The sequence below is a fragment of the Vigna umbellata genome, chromosome 1, assembly GCF_029865625.1.
Source record: "Vigna umbellata cultivar VRB3 chromosome 1, Vumbellata_1.0, whole genome shotgun sequence".
NCBI classification, from domain to species: Eukaryota; Viridiplantae; Streptophyta; class Magnoliopsida; order Fabales; family Fabaceae; genus Vigna; species Vigna umbellata.
Genome location: NC_142165.1, coordinates 67,627,790 through 67,647,418, shown reverse-complemented (window position 1 = coordinate 67,647,418; position 19,629 = coordinate 67,627,790). Strand labels below are relative to the sequence as shown.

The 19,629-nt window shown below is 34.9% G+C and overlaps 1 protein-coding gene and 1 pseudogene across 1 annotated transcript; both read left to right on the top strand.

Moving 5' to 3' along the window:
* The first annotated feature begins 2,398 nt into the window (after positions 1 to 2,398).
* LOC124825378 (uncharacterized) lies at positions 2,399 to 3,590 on the top strand. The gene has a single exon (XM_047297979.2). It carries the CDS (start codon positions 2,434 to 2,436, stop codon positions 3,367 to 3,369), a length of 936 nt encoding a protein of 311 aa, XP_047153935.1. The 5' UTR covers positions 2,399 to 2,433; the 3' UTR covers positions 3,370 to 3,590.
* A 1,825-nt stretch (positions 3,591 to 5,415) lies between these two features.
* Positions 5,416 to 16,226, top strand: LOC124825379 (uncharacterized; annotated as a pseudogene).
* Positions 16,227 to 19,629: the final 3,403 nt, after the last annotated feature.

Sequence of the window (19,629 nt, the reverse complement as noted above, 5' to 3'; positions counted from 1 at the left end):
AGACATTGTAAACTAGTGATTATGATTAGGCTTTCTTCGCTAGACATCGGGTTTAAGGTAATTTAGAAAGTGGCATTAACAATTAATGAAGAAAGATAAATTCCTGAATACATGAGAGTAGATAGGATGAAATTGATAAACCCCAACAACATAATCATCCATATATTTCAATTCACGTGTTTTGTTTCTTCTTACCATTGATCAATCAATGCATTCATATTTACTTTTGAGTATTTGCATTTAAATATTAATCAATCGGTTTTACAAGTCTTAGCTAATCAACAAATCACACAACTGTCTAGGCTGTGAGTTTGGGAGAACGATACTTGGTCTTACCAGGTTTATTACTTGATACAATTCAGTTACACTTGCCGAGGGTCTAACAGGGAGCACACCCAATAACATTGAACTCACTCACCCATCTCAAAAAATGAAAAAATCAACAAAAATAGAGCATTGGGAGTAGTGTTCATCTAGTTGGGGAGTACAGTTGAAGTTTCTGTACAAATGACCCTTTTTCCTCTAGTAATCGATTACAAGACCCTTGTAATCGATTACCAAATGAAAAATTGTCATTTGTATAGAAACTTCATCTGTACTCCCCACCTGGATGAACAACACTCCCCAACTCTGTTTTTCTGACCTTTGCTACTTGTTTTGTTCTTAACTTTCTCCACCGAACTCTAAATGACTTGATTCTTGTTTTATTGGAATCTAGACTCAAAGAGCTTTCAAATATGTGTCAAGTGCATCAAAACAATTTACCCCATTCAATTGTGGACAAAATAGTTCATATAGGTGTTTAAACCAAGGTAGGTGAAGTCCATATAAGTGTTTGGCTTGTGCTAGTAGAATCACATCACACCTTAATTATACTACTATTTTACCTTGATTACAAGTGCATCATTCTTGTGTCAATGGTGCAGGACCTCACCTCTCAACCTATAAACACCCTTAGTGGGTCTTTCATCCATATAGGACTCATCAAACTTTAAATTGCTTATTGTGGACACCTTAAACCATGGCCAACAAGGGGATCAATCCACAAAACCTTGAAAACACAGTCGTTAGGACTGCTGGTGAGTGCTTAAGCCATGTCTGGGTAGCACTCCTCAACTTTTGGTACAAATGAGGATTTTTCCACTGGTAATCGATTACAAGGTCCCTATATAATCGATTACCAGTGCATTATTCTTGTGTCAATGGTGCAGGACCTAATCTCTGAAACTATAAACACCCTTAGTGGGTCTTCCCTTCACATAAGGGTGACAGAACTGGACATTTCTTATAACATTCACAAAGGTTGAATCTTAAATAATACTATCAAACAACAAATGGAATGAATATAACAATCACAATTCGAATAACCACTTTCTTTATTAACATTCAAAATAATTGTTGCAATACATATACAACTATATCTATACTTGAACATCTACCAATACTGCACTATTCATAAATTACATAAATTAGTCATGTTTGGGACTATTCCTACCAATCTTAAGGTTATCATTTAGTTCTAAAAACCATCCAAATTGCGTCTTCGAAATAATGGACTTGTGCTCCTCACTCAAAATTCCATTCAAAGTAGCAACACATTTCGTTTTCAATGAATGATGAACAAACAGTTGTAAAAAAAATTAATATTTCTTGTTACAAATAACCAACAAAGGTCACAACCCAAAAGAAAAAACCAGCAAAATGACCAACAAAGGCCAAAAGCAAAAACCCAACCTAAAATACGAATACGGAAAAGGGAAAAAGTGCATACCTTGTTCGAAAAACCAATGTCAGCGGACGAACCCATTGTACAAAAAAAGCTCAGAACTTCGACACAATGGACACTGAACGAGACACTTTGATCAGACCAACCATAGAGATCATTGAACGTAAATCGTTGAAATCACGAACTCAAGAGAGAAAGAGAGACTTCGAGGCCAGCGACGACGAAACTTCCTCAACGTTGAGAGAGATTGTTGAACGTCCACTTCGAGGCCTTCACCAAATGGAGAGAGAAGTTGAAATAAAGACTAAAAACCTAAAATGGAGAGAGAAGAGAGTAATGAACAAAGAAGGGTGGTTTCAGAATTTTCAAATATGAAACTCTGTCCCTTTTTAAAATGAGATTTCTTCAAAAAAAAATTGTTTAAAATGGTCCAATACAACGCTGACACATGGTGTTGTCAATTTTTTGTCAAAATTAGGTTGTTAAAATATTTTTTTTTAATATGACTTTTCTCGCTTCTTTTTCCTGTTTGAAAAAGTCATTTCGTATGAGGAGACTTGCTTCCACGAACGTACTAGAATAAAAATCAATAAATAAAACGCGTTAACAAGTCAATTCTAAATGTAATAATTATTAAAATCAAAAGTAGTTTATATATGGGAAGAAAGAGGATCAAATTCACTTCGCTGTTCTTCTCTCCTTCCGATATGACTCCGAAGAAGAGCCTCTGGAACTTCATTTCTGAAAGTCAGCTCATCCTCAAAGCACATGCTCGTCACTTCCATATTCTATCTCTCATCTTCCTCTATCCCCTCTCGCTCTCCCTCCTCCTCTCTCCCACCATCTCTAACCTTTTCGACTACTTCTGCACCCAAAACTCTCCCAGCCTTCTTCCACCACAAACAATCAACCCCATCTTTCTCCTCTATTCTCTTTTCCTTTTGGTTTCCTCCAACTGTGGAATCATCACCATCATCTATAGCGTTTTCCACTTCTCCCATGACGAACCCGTGAACCTCCTATCCGCCATAAAGTCCATTTCCACTTCCTTCCTACCCCTCCTCGCCACCAGCATCGTTTCCCAACTCATCTTCTTCTTCATCTCTTTTTTCTACGGTCTTCTCTTGATTCTTCTCATTCACGGGGCCAAGCTTTTCCATCTAACGCTTCTTCCACACTCCTCACCCTTCATCATAGGATTCTTAATTGTTCTTCCTATAATAGTCGTGCAGACGTATTTGGAAGTTAACTGGATCCTAGCGAGTGTTATTGTGGTGGTGGAATCGTGTTGGGGTATAAAGCCCCTGAGAAGAAGTGCGAAATTGATTAAGGGAATGAAAGGAGTGGCCCTATCTTGTATCTTCTTCTATGGATTCTTGGGGTTGATCGTGATTTGGAACTTGCTTTATTTGACGAGGGGTCATGATGGATTTACAGAAAGTTGGTTTGCTGCGGGGTTGAAATGGGCGCTGATTCTGTTATTTTGTTACACCCAGGCTATTGTTATGCTTGCTAAGATTGCTGTTACTACAGTGTTGTACATATACTGCAAGGCAAATAACGTTGAGATTGTAGAGGAGTTTGGAAAGGAATATGTTAGCTTGCCCTTCCATGATGATGGGAAAGTCTCGCAGGTTGTTTGAGTTATGTGTCTGCTGTGAAAGTGAAAAATCTAAATCTCTCTGTAATGGATGCCAATGGGGATGGTTTTCTCTTAACCCTGAATAAATTTAGTTTTGCTCATAAAGTTTGACAGGATCAAATTTTATCTTTTGTAATCTGGTAAAAACTATGATGGGAAGTGGGTAGTACGAGGATTTGTGTTTGGTTATCAGATCTATAAATAAAATTCATTTTCATTGTCGATTTTAGTGTAAATTAATATGAAATTATTGTCTTATTAATCACTGAACCAACGTAAATCCAACCCAGTTTACTTGTTACCAAATTTAAAACATTCAAATCCAATATGGATTGACGTCTTAGTTAAATGAGTTGATTTAATAATTTATTTAATTATATATTTTTTTTCAATCTTAAAATGTAACAAATTGTTTCTAATTAAAATTTTAATAAAGTTTAATTTAAATATAATATAAAATTATGTTAAATTTCATATATAATTTAAAATAAATAAAAAAATATAATATAATCTAAATATAGTTTAAAATAAAATAAAAATATATATAATTCAAATACAATTCAAAATCATGTTAAACTTTAGATGAAATCTAAAAACACAAAATAACAAAACAAATTATTATCTTTAACTTATGTATTTATAATATTAGAGTCTTAGATAAATAATCTACAATGTAGGAGGTTTAAAGTTTTCAATATTTATTTAAAATTTATGGATAGGTTAATGAGTCAATCCGATTCACCACAGATTCAATCCGGATGAAATGAGTTGTTGAATCCGGGTGAAATGAGTTTTTGGTGGACTAGGTCCAATTTTGACCTATGCTGAAATTTATAATTTTCTTAAACTCAATCCAACTCGTTGTGGACCGTATTGACTAGTAGATTTTTACAGATTATGACAACAATAATATTTAGATTCACGTTTGTATTTATTATTTTATCATTTGAAATATTATATAAATAATTTTTTTATCAAAAAATTATAAAATATAATAAACTTATATAATAAATATTAAACATAAAAATAATAAATATTATCTTTCCTTCAATATCAAATATAGAAAACATTATAATTATATAAATAATAGATAAAATATCAAATAATAATGAAATATAAGAAAGTAAAATAATTATAGAAAAAGTAATTATCTTACGAAACAAAAAAAAATTAATACATATTCTTTAGAGTATATAATAATGTAAAAATATAAATATTGATATAAAGACATTTAAAGCCACATCATTCTTTTTTTAAGGATTATATAATAAAATACTCTTTATTTATATTTTAAAGAGTGATACATAAATATGGATGACAAATGAACTCGTTTATGTGAATATCCATTAAAAGTATTTTTGTTTCGACAAAATACCTTAGGATAAAAATATGGATATAGGAAATACTATTTTTTTTTTCAATTTACTATGAGGTATATATATATATATATATATATATATATATATATATATATATATATAGTCTTCGTCGCCGTACTCGTGCCAATATCCATCTTTGTCAATATTCTTATTTTTGTTTAAATTGTCAAAATACTCATAATTTATAAAGTAACATAATAAATAAATAAATATATAAATGTTACTCACAAGATTTTACTTTGAATAGAGGTACAATGAGTTAATCATAATCATTACTCAACATTTACTACAAGAAAAATTCATATTATTAACCATCAAAATTTGTCAGTAAATCAAAATAATAATGGTCAAACATTCTTAGGTAAAATCTTTATTAGTAAAATTTATTGACTAAATAGAAATTTCATCTGTAATTACCTACAGAAAAAATTCACCGATAAAATTCTTAAATGAATATTGCAAACTGATTCATTTTCTTCCTCATCCTTACCAATAATATAAAGACAAAATATATCATATGTATACTCTATCAATCACTATACTAAGCTCAAAGACATAAAGATGAAACATGAAGCATAACAAGGTAGTCAAGATGGGGATCATGGCTCTTAATCTTGCGTGAATGGAGACTAGCATCGTTGATGGTGAAGTCTAGGGTGGGGGACGTTATGGTAGTGGTTTCAAGCTTGGATAGTGATCTCGCAAGAGAAGAAGAGAAGATGGTTTATGTGAAGAAGATGGAAGCACAACGACTACTCACTATAGTGTTCCTAGATTTGCAACTAAAATTAGAGAAGAGAAGGAATGATGTTAGTGACACCAGCGACATTGCCAAACATGTCACACAATGTGAGAGAGGAAAAAGAGATGTATTCCCATGACGTGAGGTTCAATCACAGCGATAACAACTCTACGGAATTGTGAAGGTATTAGTGGTAGTGCTCTGGATGGTGACTTTTAGTAAAGTAGATACTAACAAAGCACCTAGTAGCAATTAACGATGCTCACGACCACACTAGACTAATGAAGGAAATGTGAAGGAAGGAGAAAGTCATGGAAGTTGTGGTGGAGATGAGAACATGTGTAGTGATGCCATGGAGAGGAATGAGAAACCTTAAAAGCTTCTATGACCGAAAAATAAGGGATTTGGATTGGGTGGGAAAATTACTGCTCCTTTTTTAAAATGGATTTTAATGTATGTAATTGTTGACGAATTTTTGTTATTAGTAAAACAAAATTGTATTATTGATAGATTTATATCCGTTAATAATTGAAACTTTAAAATCCATTCATAATTTAAATAATTTGTTGTGATACATATAAATGCTACCCACAATGTTTAAACTTGAATAAAGATACACTGAGTTAAATTAGAATCATTACTCAACCTTTATATATATATATATATATATATATATATATATATATATATATATATATATATATAAAGAGGTTAAAAAATAATTCTGATTAACTTAGTATACTTTTGTTCGAAGTTACACTTTGTGGGTAACATTTGTAGTCTTTGGCTAATGGAGTTAAAAATAAAAAATAATAAAGCATAAAGAAGAGTGGTGAATACAATTCTATTATTAGTTCATTGTCAACTATAAAAAAAATAAATCTAATCATTTTAGAAAATAAATCTTGAGACATTGGTAATAGATGATGTTGGATAGATTCTTCTAATAATATACCATGAAACATGCCTATGAGCTTTTTTCTACTAAATGAATCCAAAATTTATACTAATATGTAACTAACTCACGTCCGAATTCATGATGAAATAGAGTTTTAAAGTGTACATGAATTCGCCATTAAAAATTATATGGATTGACATATTAACAACAAGTATATGATTTTCTAAATGTAGAGGGCCTTAAATAGTTCTACCTTGATTGTTTGGTAAGAATTTATCCTTTTACCTTTATTGGTAGAGATTTATACTTCTACCATGATTGCGTTAAGACAAGATCGTTTAATAAGACAAGATCTTCTAGCAACTCATGTTTTGAAGTTTAACAAATAATATTTAATGAAATAACATCTAATAAAATTATCAGTCTAGGATAAGATTGCTAAACACCATAATCATATTAACATGATCCTAAACACTCAGTGTTACTCTAAAATCAAAAGTTGTTCAAACACTAAGTTACCTTGGCTAAACGCTTAATGTCTAAAGTATTAAATACATGTACATATAGTACTCTTTTGTCTGTTGGGTTGTGTTCTCTTTATTTATGCTGATCACAAAAAGTACAAAGCTTTTTCAAATGTTTTGCATTGGATCAAAAGAACGTTAAGAGATAGAAAGACATTCTAGGAATATTTCTTCAAGTGCTTTACTCTTTGCTCATCCATACAAGTTATCTCTGCAAAAGCACATAGCATCTGACGTCATAAAAAAAAGGCTATCTACCTACGAGAAAGCTAATGCATATGAGTAACAGATCTTTTTGGAAGAAAAGGCTATATAAAGAGGATTGCTTGAAGAGAAGACCAGAAGAACACTATATGAATTTTATGCGCTGTCTTTTTTTCTCTCAAGCTTTCATCATTTAACATTGTCATTGAAAAAGAAAAGTTTACTACTAGTCTTCAGATTTATTTGCATTGAAAACAATTGATTGTTTAACTAAGTGCAATTAAATGGTCTAGTTACTTAGACCAAGTGAGACACAAAGAGTGGTGAAACTTGTCTAACCTAAAACTAGGAGTGGTGTAATTTTTTGAAAGATTAGTGAAACCCCTTAAGAGTGCTTAAGGGAGAACTAGTTTGGAGCGAACCATTATAAAAATAAGTTTGCCTTATTACTTTTGTTTCCTAAAGTTTTCATAAATGCTCTTAAGAGAAATACTTAAGTGTTTAACACTTATTAAAGACCATTTAACCCAAAAGCACTTAAACACTTATTTGAAAAAATATTTAAAACTTTAACAAATGAATATAAATAATTACGTTGAAAGTGGAATATAAAATAACCTTGTATTAATTTAAACTCATTTATTGCAAGACCAAGGATTAAGTAACTCTTTTTTTAGTTCTTGTGTTGTACTTTGTATAATAGAAGCAAGAAAAACACATAAGATATTCCCAAATGTGTAAAATGAACAATGCAATAACATCATTCATGACAAATAATTTTTTTTAATACTTTGAAAGGGTATGAGAAGAGTTTCATATAGACCAAGTGGGCACCAAATAATCTTACTAGAAAAAGCATGGGTAATCCAAAGTGACATGAAGAGACTAGATCGTTGATATGTAAATAAAACTAACGCACGATCCACATGCAGAAGATTAATGCCCAAGTAAGTAAGAACATAAAAATTATAAGTATAGAAGAATATATGAGATTGAAAGTGAGTACTCTCTCCAAGAATACATCATATTTATCATATTTGTAGGTAGATGTCAATAGTTAAGGTAATTAACTGATAATATAATTTATTGACAAATTATGCTTTACCAATATCATTGATTGATATATTATACTCCATTTAATTTATTATTTTTATATGTCTATATAAATTATCAAATTTAATGATATTTCTGGTATAATGTGATCATAATTATGTTTATTATGGTGTAATATTTTTTGATGTATTAATTTATTAATGAGAATATTATATTTATTTAATTTTATTCTTAACTCGAAGGGGGCAAATACAATATATATATATATATATATATATATATATATATATATATATATATTATATATATATATTGTTAATACATAATCAATTAAAAATAATAGATTGTCTAGCATCTCGTAGTTTTGAACTTTATTAAACAACATTCAACGAAATATCGTTTAAAGACGTTTGGACAATGTGCACATCATAATAGTCTTGCTAAACGCGTATAAAACAAATCATGATGTGGCAAGTATAACATAATAAACAACCGTTGTCAAAAACACGTTTAGTAAAAGAAGCCTTAAATACTACATCTTGTTAATGGTCATTACTTGAAAAAGCTCAAACTTGTACTAAACGTTTATCATACTATTCATGTCTCAACATTATATGAACGTGTAGATCATTAAATTCATCTATGTATCGTACCTTGTCTACTCTTCCTTTTTTTCTCTTTATTTGTGCAAATATTGATAACACCAAGATATACTCAAAAGCACTGCATGAGGATCAGAAAGACGTTGTGAGAGAGGAAGACATTCCTAAATTATTTCCTAATGCTTTATCTCCTACCATAGTTGTACAAGCTCTAACTGTGAAAGCAATATTGTTCTTCTCAAGGTGTAGAAAAGTACATATCTTCATACGAGAAGCCACATAATCTCAACAAAGTCAATTATCTTCGATTAATGGTTATCTTTTGTAAGACCTGAGAAAATATAGCATTTTAGAATAAAGTAGTATTAAGACTTGAGTATATTTCTTGTAAGAGTTCATATGTTTAACAGGGTGTTATGTAGCTCACTTGGTGAGAGCTCCTTGATGGGCTAAATGGTCTTGTGGTTACTTCTTTGTTAGAACATAAATGCTATGTTAGTTATTTATTTTGTTAATATAAGTGCACCACATGTTATTTTATGGTTGCTAAATTTGTGATGTCTTATATTCTCAATGTGATGTGTTGGCTTGTTGGTAGAGATGGTTGTCTAGGATCGAATGGATGGGAGTTCAAATGAATGGGCTAGAATGTCGTTTTCCTTTGTGTATTGAGGTGCAAGAATTATAAATGAGGGTATAGGAAGTAAAGGTCTACACTTGAAATAAAATAAGCTAAAAAAAAGATTTAAAATCTAGCAGTTATGTTTTTAAAAACCAGTTGGAATATTATAGGAAGCATTATCTAGACGGTTACTTTTAGTTTATAATATTAATTAATTTAAAAAAAAAGATATTTCACTGAACTAGAAATAAAAAGGAGAGAGAGAGAAAGTAAAAAAGGAGACACTTAAAAAATTGAAAGGAAAAGAAAGAGAACACTATGAGACAAAGAGACTCGAATTTAAAGAGGAGAGAGGAATTTCTCTATAGATAATCGAAGCGTGAGAGACTCGGGATTGATTGATCTTGTGTAGATAAAACCTTAGAATTGGCTAAAGTATGGGAAACTTACCTTATGTAATTATTTATTTATTTGATCGATTGTAATTTTGAATGTTTTGAATGATTCATTTGAGTATGTGTGATTGTTTGGGTGAATTAGGAGATTATGGTAGTCTCTATACCATGGAAATGTTACTATAGGACCAATAAATGTTGGTTCTTGTTTATGAGCACACATGAATCTAATTTTAGCAAGTAAATATTTGAATAATGGTTTAAAGAAAAGTGAGTAATTACTAGAAAAGTTTGTTATGTGAGGCTAGAGGAACAAATTAGGAATTAGGGTTTTCTTTTAATTATAATTAGGGGTTGAGGTTTCCTTTCAAGCACAATTAGAAATAATTAGGGGTTAGGGGTCTTTTAATCATTGTTTAATGAAAATTTTTAATTACCTATAATATTCCTAATCGGGTAATTCAATTAAATCCCCTTAACCCTAATTAACTCTCAAATGGGATTCATTCTCAAAGAACTCTAATCAACCCCAAACTTTGTTTGATGGTTCGCAGACAGACCAACCTTGGGTGTCATAGCGGTCTCGTGTAAGATCCTCACTCAGGGAGGGTTTCCTTCTTCCTTTTTCTTCTGGTTCGAGCTCGTGATGCAGGAAAGGTAGGTATTATTCCTTCTTCCCCTTTATTTTGGTTATATGTTGTGTTTCGCATAGAGGGGAGACTTTCTTCCTCTTTACTATGTTACTGGTCTTTCATAGGAAGGAAGACATTATGCTCCTTCTCCCTTTTCCGTTTCTGGTTGGGGTTTTTTGCAAGGAAGGAGAGGCATTTTTTGGTTGCTCAAGCACGACACTTTCTTTGTGACAATTGGTTCCTTAGCATCTTTGCGGCAAGTTTTTGTTGGCAAGTGTGACCTTCGTGATTGATTATCTTAAGTGATAATCGATTATTATAGTATGTTTTGTGTAATTATGAGCTTCTTGGGAATAATTGATTATCACTTATGATAATCGATTATCCCAGTGCAATTTTGTTAAAAGTAACGAATTTAATGAAGAAAGGACATGATAGTCTTTGCCAAATCTCTCTCTCCAAAAGTGGTGCAAGTCAATATACCCCGTGATATTGACCCTCTCCTCTAAAAAGATAACTATGGGCTTGTCATATGGGGTCATAGCTTCTTCTAGCAACTGCAACTTCTTGTATAGCTTCTAGTAAAGTATATCTACTAAATTGGATTGGTGCATCAAGATCTTGTTGACAACGAAGTTCTCAATCTCCACTGTAATGACAATAAAGACATCCTGCTCAGGATCAACACCTTGGAAGTAAACATCTGTGAAGGTGATAAGAGACATCCTCTTCCTCCTAAAGGTCTTAGACACTACATTGATAGACTACACCATTCTAAGGTGCCTTTTCCTGTTGTCAATGACCTTCCTCCAACAAACCCTTTTGATGGCTCACTTAAGTAGGAGCTTGTTATCGACACATTTCTCTTCACCATGTGTTAGTTTCTCCTTATTCCTTTCATCCTTATCATCTCTCTATCTCAATAGCCTTCCCTCGAATCATTGTACCTTCTTAGTTCAACGCATGAGCTATCAACATCATCCTTCCTCAAGAACCTCTTAAGGTGGCCAACTTGGATAAGCTCCTCTATTTTATCCTTAAGAGTTACATACTCATCAATTGTGTGCCCAAAAAATGATTATATTTGTTCAATATAATAAAACTAGATATGAGATTAATCTCCCTTGTGTTGAATATACACATAGGGTACTTATCTTTTTCTTTCTATCTACTTATCTTTTTATTCTTATTTTTATCTTTTCATCTTTTTATCTTTTTACGTTTTTATTTTTATTTTTTCATCTTTCTATCTTTCTATCTTTTTATTTTTTTATCTTTCTATCTCTTCATTTCATTTCTTTTTAATTTTTTATCTTTTTATCTTTCTATCTTTCTATCTCTTCCTCTTTTTATCATTTTAATTTTTTTTATCTGCTTGTGATAATTAGGTGCTCTAGTGTAGTGTTCTTTAGTGTTTGTAGGATAAAATTCATAAATTTGTACTAGGAGTACATGATCATCAAGAGAAGAAGGACAAAGAAGGTCGCAGGGCGCGCCTGGGCGCCCCATTAAGGGCGCTGAACGCCATCCTTGAAGTGTCATGTTCACCAAGTTTTGTGCATGAAGTGGTTACAAATATAAAAGAGAATGGATTTATTGAGATTGAGGCTCCTTATTCTAGGAGGGTAAAGATGATGAACAAGAAGATGTTGCAGATAAGTTGGTGTGATGACAGCAAAAGGAACACCAACATCATAGATGAAGATTGTGCTTAATGTCAAGCTCGTGAAGATTGTGATTAATGGAGGCAACCCAATTTCTGATTTTTTTTTCTTTTGGATTTGAATTTGCTTTGTAGGAATTACAACATCTACTGATTGATTTTGGGCAGCATCTACTAGGGGATGCTATGAGGACTCATATGACAACATCTACTGATGGATGCTGCTATGATGAGGGTGATGAATGATAGTGTCTACTGATGGATGCTATGTGATTAAGCGTCTACTGATGGATGCTACTGAAGGCGTCTACTGATGGATGCCTGTTAACCCTCGACAAGTGTAACTAAATCATATCAAGTAATAATAAAATGGTAAGACCAAGTATCGTTTCCTAAAAGACTCACGACCTAAACAGTTATGTGATTTATTGATTAAATTAGACTTGTGAACAAATTCTTGTAGGTTTAAATGCAAATACTGAAAATTAAATATGAATGCATGTATTGATCAATTGAACAAAAGAAGCAAAACATGATTGAAATATATGGAATGATGATGTTGTTGGGGTTTTCAATTAATCCTATCCACTCTCATGTATTCAAGAATTCATCTTTCTTCATTAATGTTAATGCCCCTTTCTAATTTACCTTAAACCCCGATGTCTCGGTGAAGAAAGCCTACTCCTAATCACTAGTTTCCAATGTCTTGTCTCCCTAGCAATTAGTCATGCATTACATTCGCTCATAAGCTTAAAGGCAACCAATCCTCCTATCCCTATGTCTAGGTAATAATGCTCTTGGGAGAATTTCCTTAGTTCTAGATGTACTTATATGTGTCCATACCGTCGCAACTTGCCACAGAAGAGGGCACAACTTGCCATGGAAGCTGAAGTAGAGAACGAGCAAGGAGATAAGGAAGAAGGTTTATGTCTTCCCAGAAGCAAGTTGCGTCCACCACGACCCTTCAAGGGCCCTGGGGGACCTAACTGGCATCAAGAAGCACTTCTGCAGAAAGCACGGCGAGAAGAAGTGGAAATGCGACAAGTGCTCCAAGAAGTATGTTGTTCAATCAGATTGGAAAGCTCACTCAAAAACCTGTGGCACAATAGAGTACAGATGTGACTGCGGAACTCTCTTCTCAAGGAGGGACAGTTTCATAACCCACAGAGCCTTCTGTGATGCATTAGCAGAGGAGAGTGCAAGATCTGTGACAGGCATGGACATTGGCATTGGCATTCCCAACAACTCAGCTACAACGTCAACAACACCTCACAAAGCACCTGCAGCAGGAGTAGTGATCCCTTCATCCTCTCATCATCATCATCATCATCATCATCATCATCATGATGAAGACATCCATGGTAACAATTTCCCATTGAAGAAAGAGCAACAAGGTTTCATGCCCCCTTGGCTTGGACAACCACCCTCCACCATTGATCTCTCCTCCTCCTCCTCCTCATTCTTCTCTCAGCAGGATCATGTGAGCAGTCTCCATGAAAACCCTAACCCTAGAGGTGGTGGTGGTGGAGGTGGTCCCACTCTCCCTCCCTACCCAACAGCACCTTCCCCTCCTCACATGTCAGCCACAGCGTTGCTGCAGAAAGTAGCCCAAATGGGAGCTACCATGAGCAAAACTGGCTCCATGATTAGGACCCACCAACAGGCTCACGTGTCTGCTGACTCTTTGAATTTGTCCTCACGTGACGACCAGATGACCCCCACTTCCAACACCACCACTCCCCAATGGAGTCGCCATCTGTCGCAACCGGAATCGCGACGGGACGACGATCCAAAAAGAAAATGGGTTTTGAAAAGAGATTTTGGAGTCGCCACCATAGTTTATTATGGAAAACTACGGAAAAACCATAAAGAAAGACACGGTCTGCGAAAACTAGATTCTGGGTTCGGGAGTCGGTTACGTGTAGGGAAGGTATTAACACCCTACAACGCCTGCCCTAAGGCAGTACCTTTAACTAAATGCGCGAATATGATGTGGTTTTCAAAATGTTTAACTATCCCCTAAAATAAAACTCTAAAGAAACAAAATATATTTTTTAGTTTTTTCGGCCCGACAAGGATAAACCTTGCTCTTACGTATTCTCATTCAGAATGAGAAATCAGGGTTACGTAGTTCTTTTTGAAAATCTGTTTGAGAATATTTGTTTGGAGAATTACTTGAGAAAATTGTTTGGGAGAATTTGTTTGGAAATGATTATGAATAATTTGGATTTTTAGGGAAGTGAACCTGACAAGGGCTAACCTTGCTCCTACGTATCTCCACTTTTGATGGAGAATCAAGGATCACGTAGTTCTGGCTTGAAAGACTGTTTGTTGTTTGAAAAAACCAGATGTTTTTAATTTTTGAAGATTTTATGTTTTTTAATATTTTCGAGAAAAAGAAGGTGATGAGCATTAGGCTGACGCGGTCGGTCACACGAGCACTCATACCATTATTTAAATTTATGTAAATAGGAGAGAAAGGTATCAAACACTAGGACAATGCGGATGATCTTACGAGTGTTCGACCTTTAAGACATATTTTTGTAAATTTATTTAAGAAGGAAGAAAAGGTTTTTAGCACAAGGACGACGCGAGCGGTCACACGTGTGCTTAACCCTCAAAACGTATTTTTGTAATTTTATTTTTAAAAAAAGGAAGAAAAAGGTTTTTAGCACAAGGACGATGCGAGCGGTCACACGTGTGCTTAACCTTTAAAACGTATTTTTTGTAAATTTTATATAGGGAAGAAGGGAAGGTTTCTAGCACAAGGACGAAGCGAGCGGTCTCATGTGTGCTTAACCTTTAAAACGTATCTTTGTATTTTTATAAAAGAAAGAGAAAAGGTTTCTAGCACAAGGACGATGCGAGCGATCACACATGTGCTTGACCTTTAAAACGTATTTTTTGTAATTTTTTAGAACAGAAGAAGAAAAGGTTTTAGCACAAGAACGATGTGTGCGATCACACATGTGCCTAAACCTTTAAAATATTTTATTATTATTTTTTTTAGAGAAGAAGAAGAAAAGGTTTTAGCACAAGGACGATGCGTGCGATCACACATGTGCCTAAACCTTTAAAATGTATTTTTGTAATTTAAAATATTCATGATTTTAATATTTTATCTTTCTCTCTTTTTTTTATTCTGTAATTTTTGTGTAGAACGAAACAAACAAAATCCAATTAGATATAAATAAAACAAAAGGGGTGGGGGACCATCATACAAGGGGTTGCATATAATAAAAACCTAACCATCAAACAAATAAAGCATAAAATAAAAGCAAAACAAATATAAAAATGAAATAAAAACAAGAGGACATCCCAATAGGAAAAGGGGTGCAGAGATAAAAACCAGAGGTGTGGGGTAAGATTGAGGCTCTTTAGCTTGAGCCCATATCCCTTTTGTTTAAACTTGGTATCTGCCAAGGTGTGAAGATGAAAATAGAGGTGCATCCCGAAATGTGTGTCCAAATCCAATCTTCTTTTGACTTGCAGAAACAAAAAATGGGCTTCAACCCAAATGGAAGGGGTGCAATTGAAGTCTTGGGATGACATTTGGTATTTGTTGGCCCAGGCCCAATACCCTTTCTATCTTCAATCCAGAAACCACTAGGGTCTTCCTTCTCAATATGAAAAACTGGGAGCGGGAGCTGCTTTTCTTCATCATCCATGGCAGTCGCAGCCCTCGACGAGACCAGCCCGTCGTGCGTCATTGTGGCCAGCCGAGAAAGTCGCCGACAACGTCTTTGCTGGTAACACTGCCACACACTGCGGCATTTCTCCTTCCATGCGCTCGGGAGGCACGCTTCGACACAGCGAGACAGCGACACGGCCGCCACACCTCCGCCACTCTCCGCTACCAGTTGCTGCCTCCAAACCGGACCAGTCACCACGCCACCACCTCTTCCGATCTTCAAAGACAGTGATGCAGGGAGGGGATTGCCTCCGTCAGCTCACGCACACAGGTCGTTGCTCCTCCGATCCAGCCAACGCGACGAAACGGCTATCGCGCCACCACCCTTCGTCACCGGAGCCACCGTTAGCCACGACGCTGGGTTCAAGGTTCTCTTCTCCTTGCGCGCGTACAGCCGCTTCCGCCAAACCGGCTACCGTGAAGAGGCCCTCCGCCTGGTCCTCGCTGCCATGACGACCGTCGTCAAACGCCGCTTGGGCGAGCTCTGCCGTCTCGAACCAGGGCACCACCAGCGCCACGAGTCACGACCAAAGTGACTGTTGGTCATCGTGTCGACCTCCGTCGCTCTCAGCCGTGCGTGGTAATGCTTCTGCCTTTTCTCTGCCCATGACCGCCGTAGTTGTTCTCCCTGGGCGAGGAGGAATTGATCAATTTCATCACGTTGTTGCTTGATTTGAGAAGCCAGGGCTTGAGACAATAGAGACGAGAAAGCAGAAGAGTGAGAGGCATGCAGTAAGAGTTGTTGAGAATGATTCTGATGAAGGTGTAGCCCTTTTTTGTTGATGTTGTTGTCGTCGGTGTATAGCATATGGCCGTTGTTCCTCTTTAGAAAGAGAGGATTGGAAGGATATTGAGCTTGAACGGCCATGAGGTTTGATTTGTTTGTGTGTGTGTTGTGTGGGATGAGAAAAGAAGTGAAAAAAGGGAGTGTGCCAGTGTGCGTGTGAGGGAGGATGATGCTGCCTCTACCTGCTGGAGGAACGGTTTCTTCCCCCTCTCCCTTATCTCGTGCCCTTTTCTTTTGCTTCTTCTGTATGCGCCAAATTGCCTTGTATAAATTCCGTACGTCCCAACGACTCTGCCAATCCGTATGCCAAAACCGCCTCTGCCACCTCTGTCACCACTTTTGCTCTTTGCAGAAGATCGTTTATGTCCCCTCTCGCTCCAATACACGCACACATTTTTCTTCTTTTTTTTTAGTTATATTAATTATATTAAAATAAAATAAATTATAAAGAGGTGAAACAAAACAAAAAACAAAAAAATGAAAAGAAATAATAAATGAAGGGGAGAATAAAATAAAATAAGATAACTTATATAAATAAAGATAAAATAAAAAAAAAATAATAATAGATAACAAAAAAAATAAATAAATAATAAAAAGGGATAAAAACGAAAATAAAAATAAAAATAAAATTGATAAAAAAAATAATAAATAAATAAATAAATAAATAAATAAATAAATATTAAAACATAGGAGAACAGATTAAAGTAAAGCCAAAAATCAATCCGGACGAAATTCGGTATTGACACATACAAAAAAATCAATGATCATGCAATTGAATGAGTTAAACAAAGCATACATAGAGTATAGAAGAAAAACCCTAACAATTAATGAAAGAAAGCATATAAATTAAAGAATCATTTCAATACGTGAGAGTTTCAAAGAATTACATCGGTTCGCCAACAACAATGGAAGTTTAGTTCACCATAGACATGGCGAAACTAGATAAAAAAACAATGAAAGAATGAAAGATAGAATCCTAGAAGTTGAATAATAGAGCTTGAGCATCCAAAATCCTCCTCCAAGCGGTGAAGAAAGTGTGATTTCGCCTCTTTCTGTCCAAAGATACTAACCCTAATTTGACTAAAACCTTATATAGTTTCCTAAAAATTACAGAAAATAGGCCCAAGCCCAAATAAATGGCGCTTAGCGGCACTTTTGCCGCTCCACGGTAAGTGCGAGTCTTCAGAATTGACGCTCAACTGCAGTTTTGGCCCTTAGCGGTGACTACAGAACTTCAGATTGCCGCTCAGCGGAAAAATTGGCGTTCAACGGTGACTGTGGCTCTTCTTTTGTGCACTTTCACTTCCATTCCTCTTTCTTCATTAATGTTAATGTCACTTTCTAATTTACCTTAAACCCGATGTCTCGGTGAAGAAAGCCTAATCCTAATCACTAGTTTACAATGTCTTGTCTCCCTAGCAATTAATCATGCATTACAATTGCACAGAAGCATAAAGGCAACCGATCCTCCTATTCCTATGTCTAGGTAATATTGCTTCCAGGAGAATTTTCCCAGTTCTAGATTTACCTATATGTGTCCATATAGATAACATCAATGATCATGCAATTGAATGAGTTAAACAAAGCATGCATAGAGTAAAGAGGAAAAACCCTAACAATTAATGAAGCAAAGCATATAAAATATAGAACCAATTCAATACATGAGTGTTTCAAAGGATTACATCGGTTCCCCAACAACAATAGAGGTTTAGTTCACCATATACATGGTGAAACTAGATGAAAAACAATGAAAGAATGAAATATACAACCCTAGAATTTGAAGAAAGGAGCTTCCGCATCCAAAATCCTTCTCCAAGGAGTGAAGAAAGTATGATTTCGCCTCTTTCTGTCCAAAGATACCAACCCTAGATCGACTAAACACTTATATAGTTTATTAAAAAGTGCAGAAAATAGGCCCAAGCCCAATTAAATGGCTTTCAGCGGCACTTTTGCCGCTCAACGGTAAGTGCGGTTCTTCTAAAAAGCGCTCAGTTGCAGTTTTGGCCGTCAACGGTGACTGTAGTGCTTCAGAACGCCGCTCAGCGGTAAAAGTTGCGCTGAGCAGTGAGTGCGGCTATTCTTTTGTGCACTTTTACTTCCTTTCCTGAGTCCAGCTCCTTCTACTTCAACTTCTTTCATCTAATTCAACTTAACTCTTGCCAAAACAAGGAAAACCAAGCATAAAACCCATCCAACTCTCTTATTTCCAAAACTTAAGCAAAAGCATGATTTCAAGCTAGTTTCTAAGTCATAAAGGTTGTTTTTAATATCAAAATTAAGTATTAAACTAACGGTTTTTCAACTGTTATAAGCAACCTATTTTGAGAACAAAAGCAAATAAGAAAACTTAGTTTAGAACACTGGGGTGCCTCCTAGTAAGCGTTTGTTTAACATCACGAGCCTGACCCAATAAGCTCAAGGATCAACCAACTTCATCACTATGGAAAATCGTTCCACTTCTCCTCCGAGATAATGCTTAAGACGTTGACCATTCACTACCCAGCTTCTCTGTGGATCACTAGCAGTTGGATCAACCAATTCAATTGCTCCATGTGGATGCACACCTTTCACTATGAACGGTCTTGACCATTTTAACTTCAACTTTTCAGGAAACAGCTTCAATCGTGAATTGAACAATAACACCTGTTGCCCTGGATTAAAAACTTTTTTATCAACTTCCTATCATGATATAATTTTACCTTTTATTTGTAATTTCTGGATGAATCATATGCATGCAACCGCATCTCATCAAGCTTCAGCAAATCTTCAACTTATTCCCAACTTTCCTTTCATTGAGCTCAACCTTTTCCTTTCTTTCTTTTCTTCTCTTTTCTTTTTCTTTTGCTTTTTGCTTTTGTGCAATGCTCTTTGATAAATTTCACAAAGTTCTTTCCGGTTTCTCACCACCCCAAACTTGAACCATTCTCCATTACCACAAAACATACTCTACTTAACTCAAGGTAAGGATTTCAAAAAGGGTTTTTCCACTTTTCAAATTTAGGCTCAAGGTGCAAAGGTTAGAGAAAACATTGATCTTTGTTGGGTTCACCTATTGGCATTGGCTCTAAG

What these genes read in the sequence shown, in the direction of transcription:
- LOC124825378 (XM_047297979.2), top strand. Translation starts at nt 2,434, where the DNA reads ATGACTCCGAAGAAGAGCCTCTGGAACTTCATTTCTGAAAGTCAGCTC.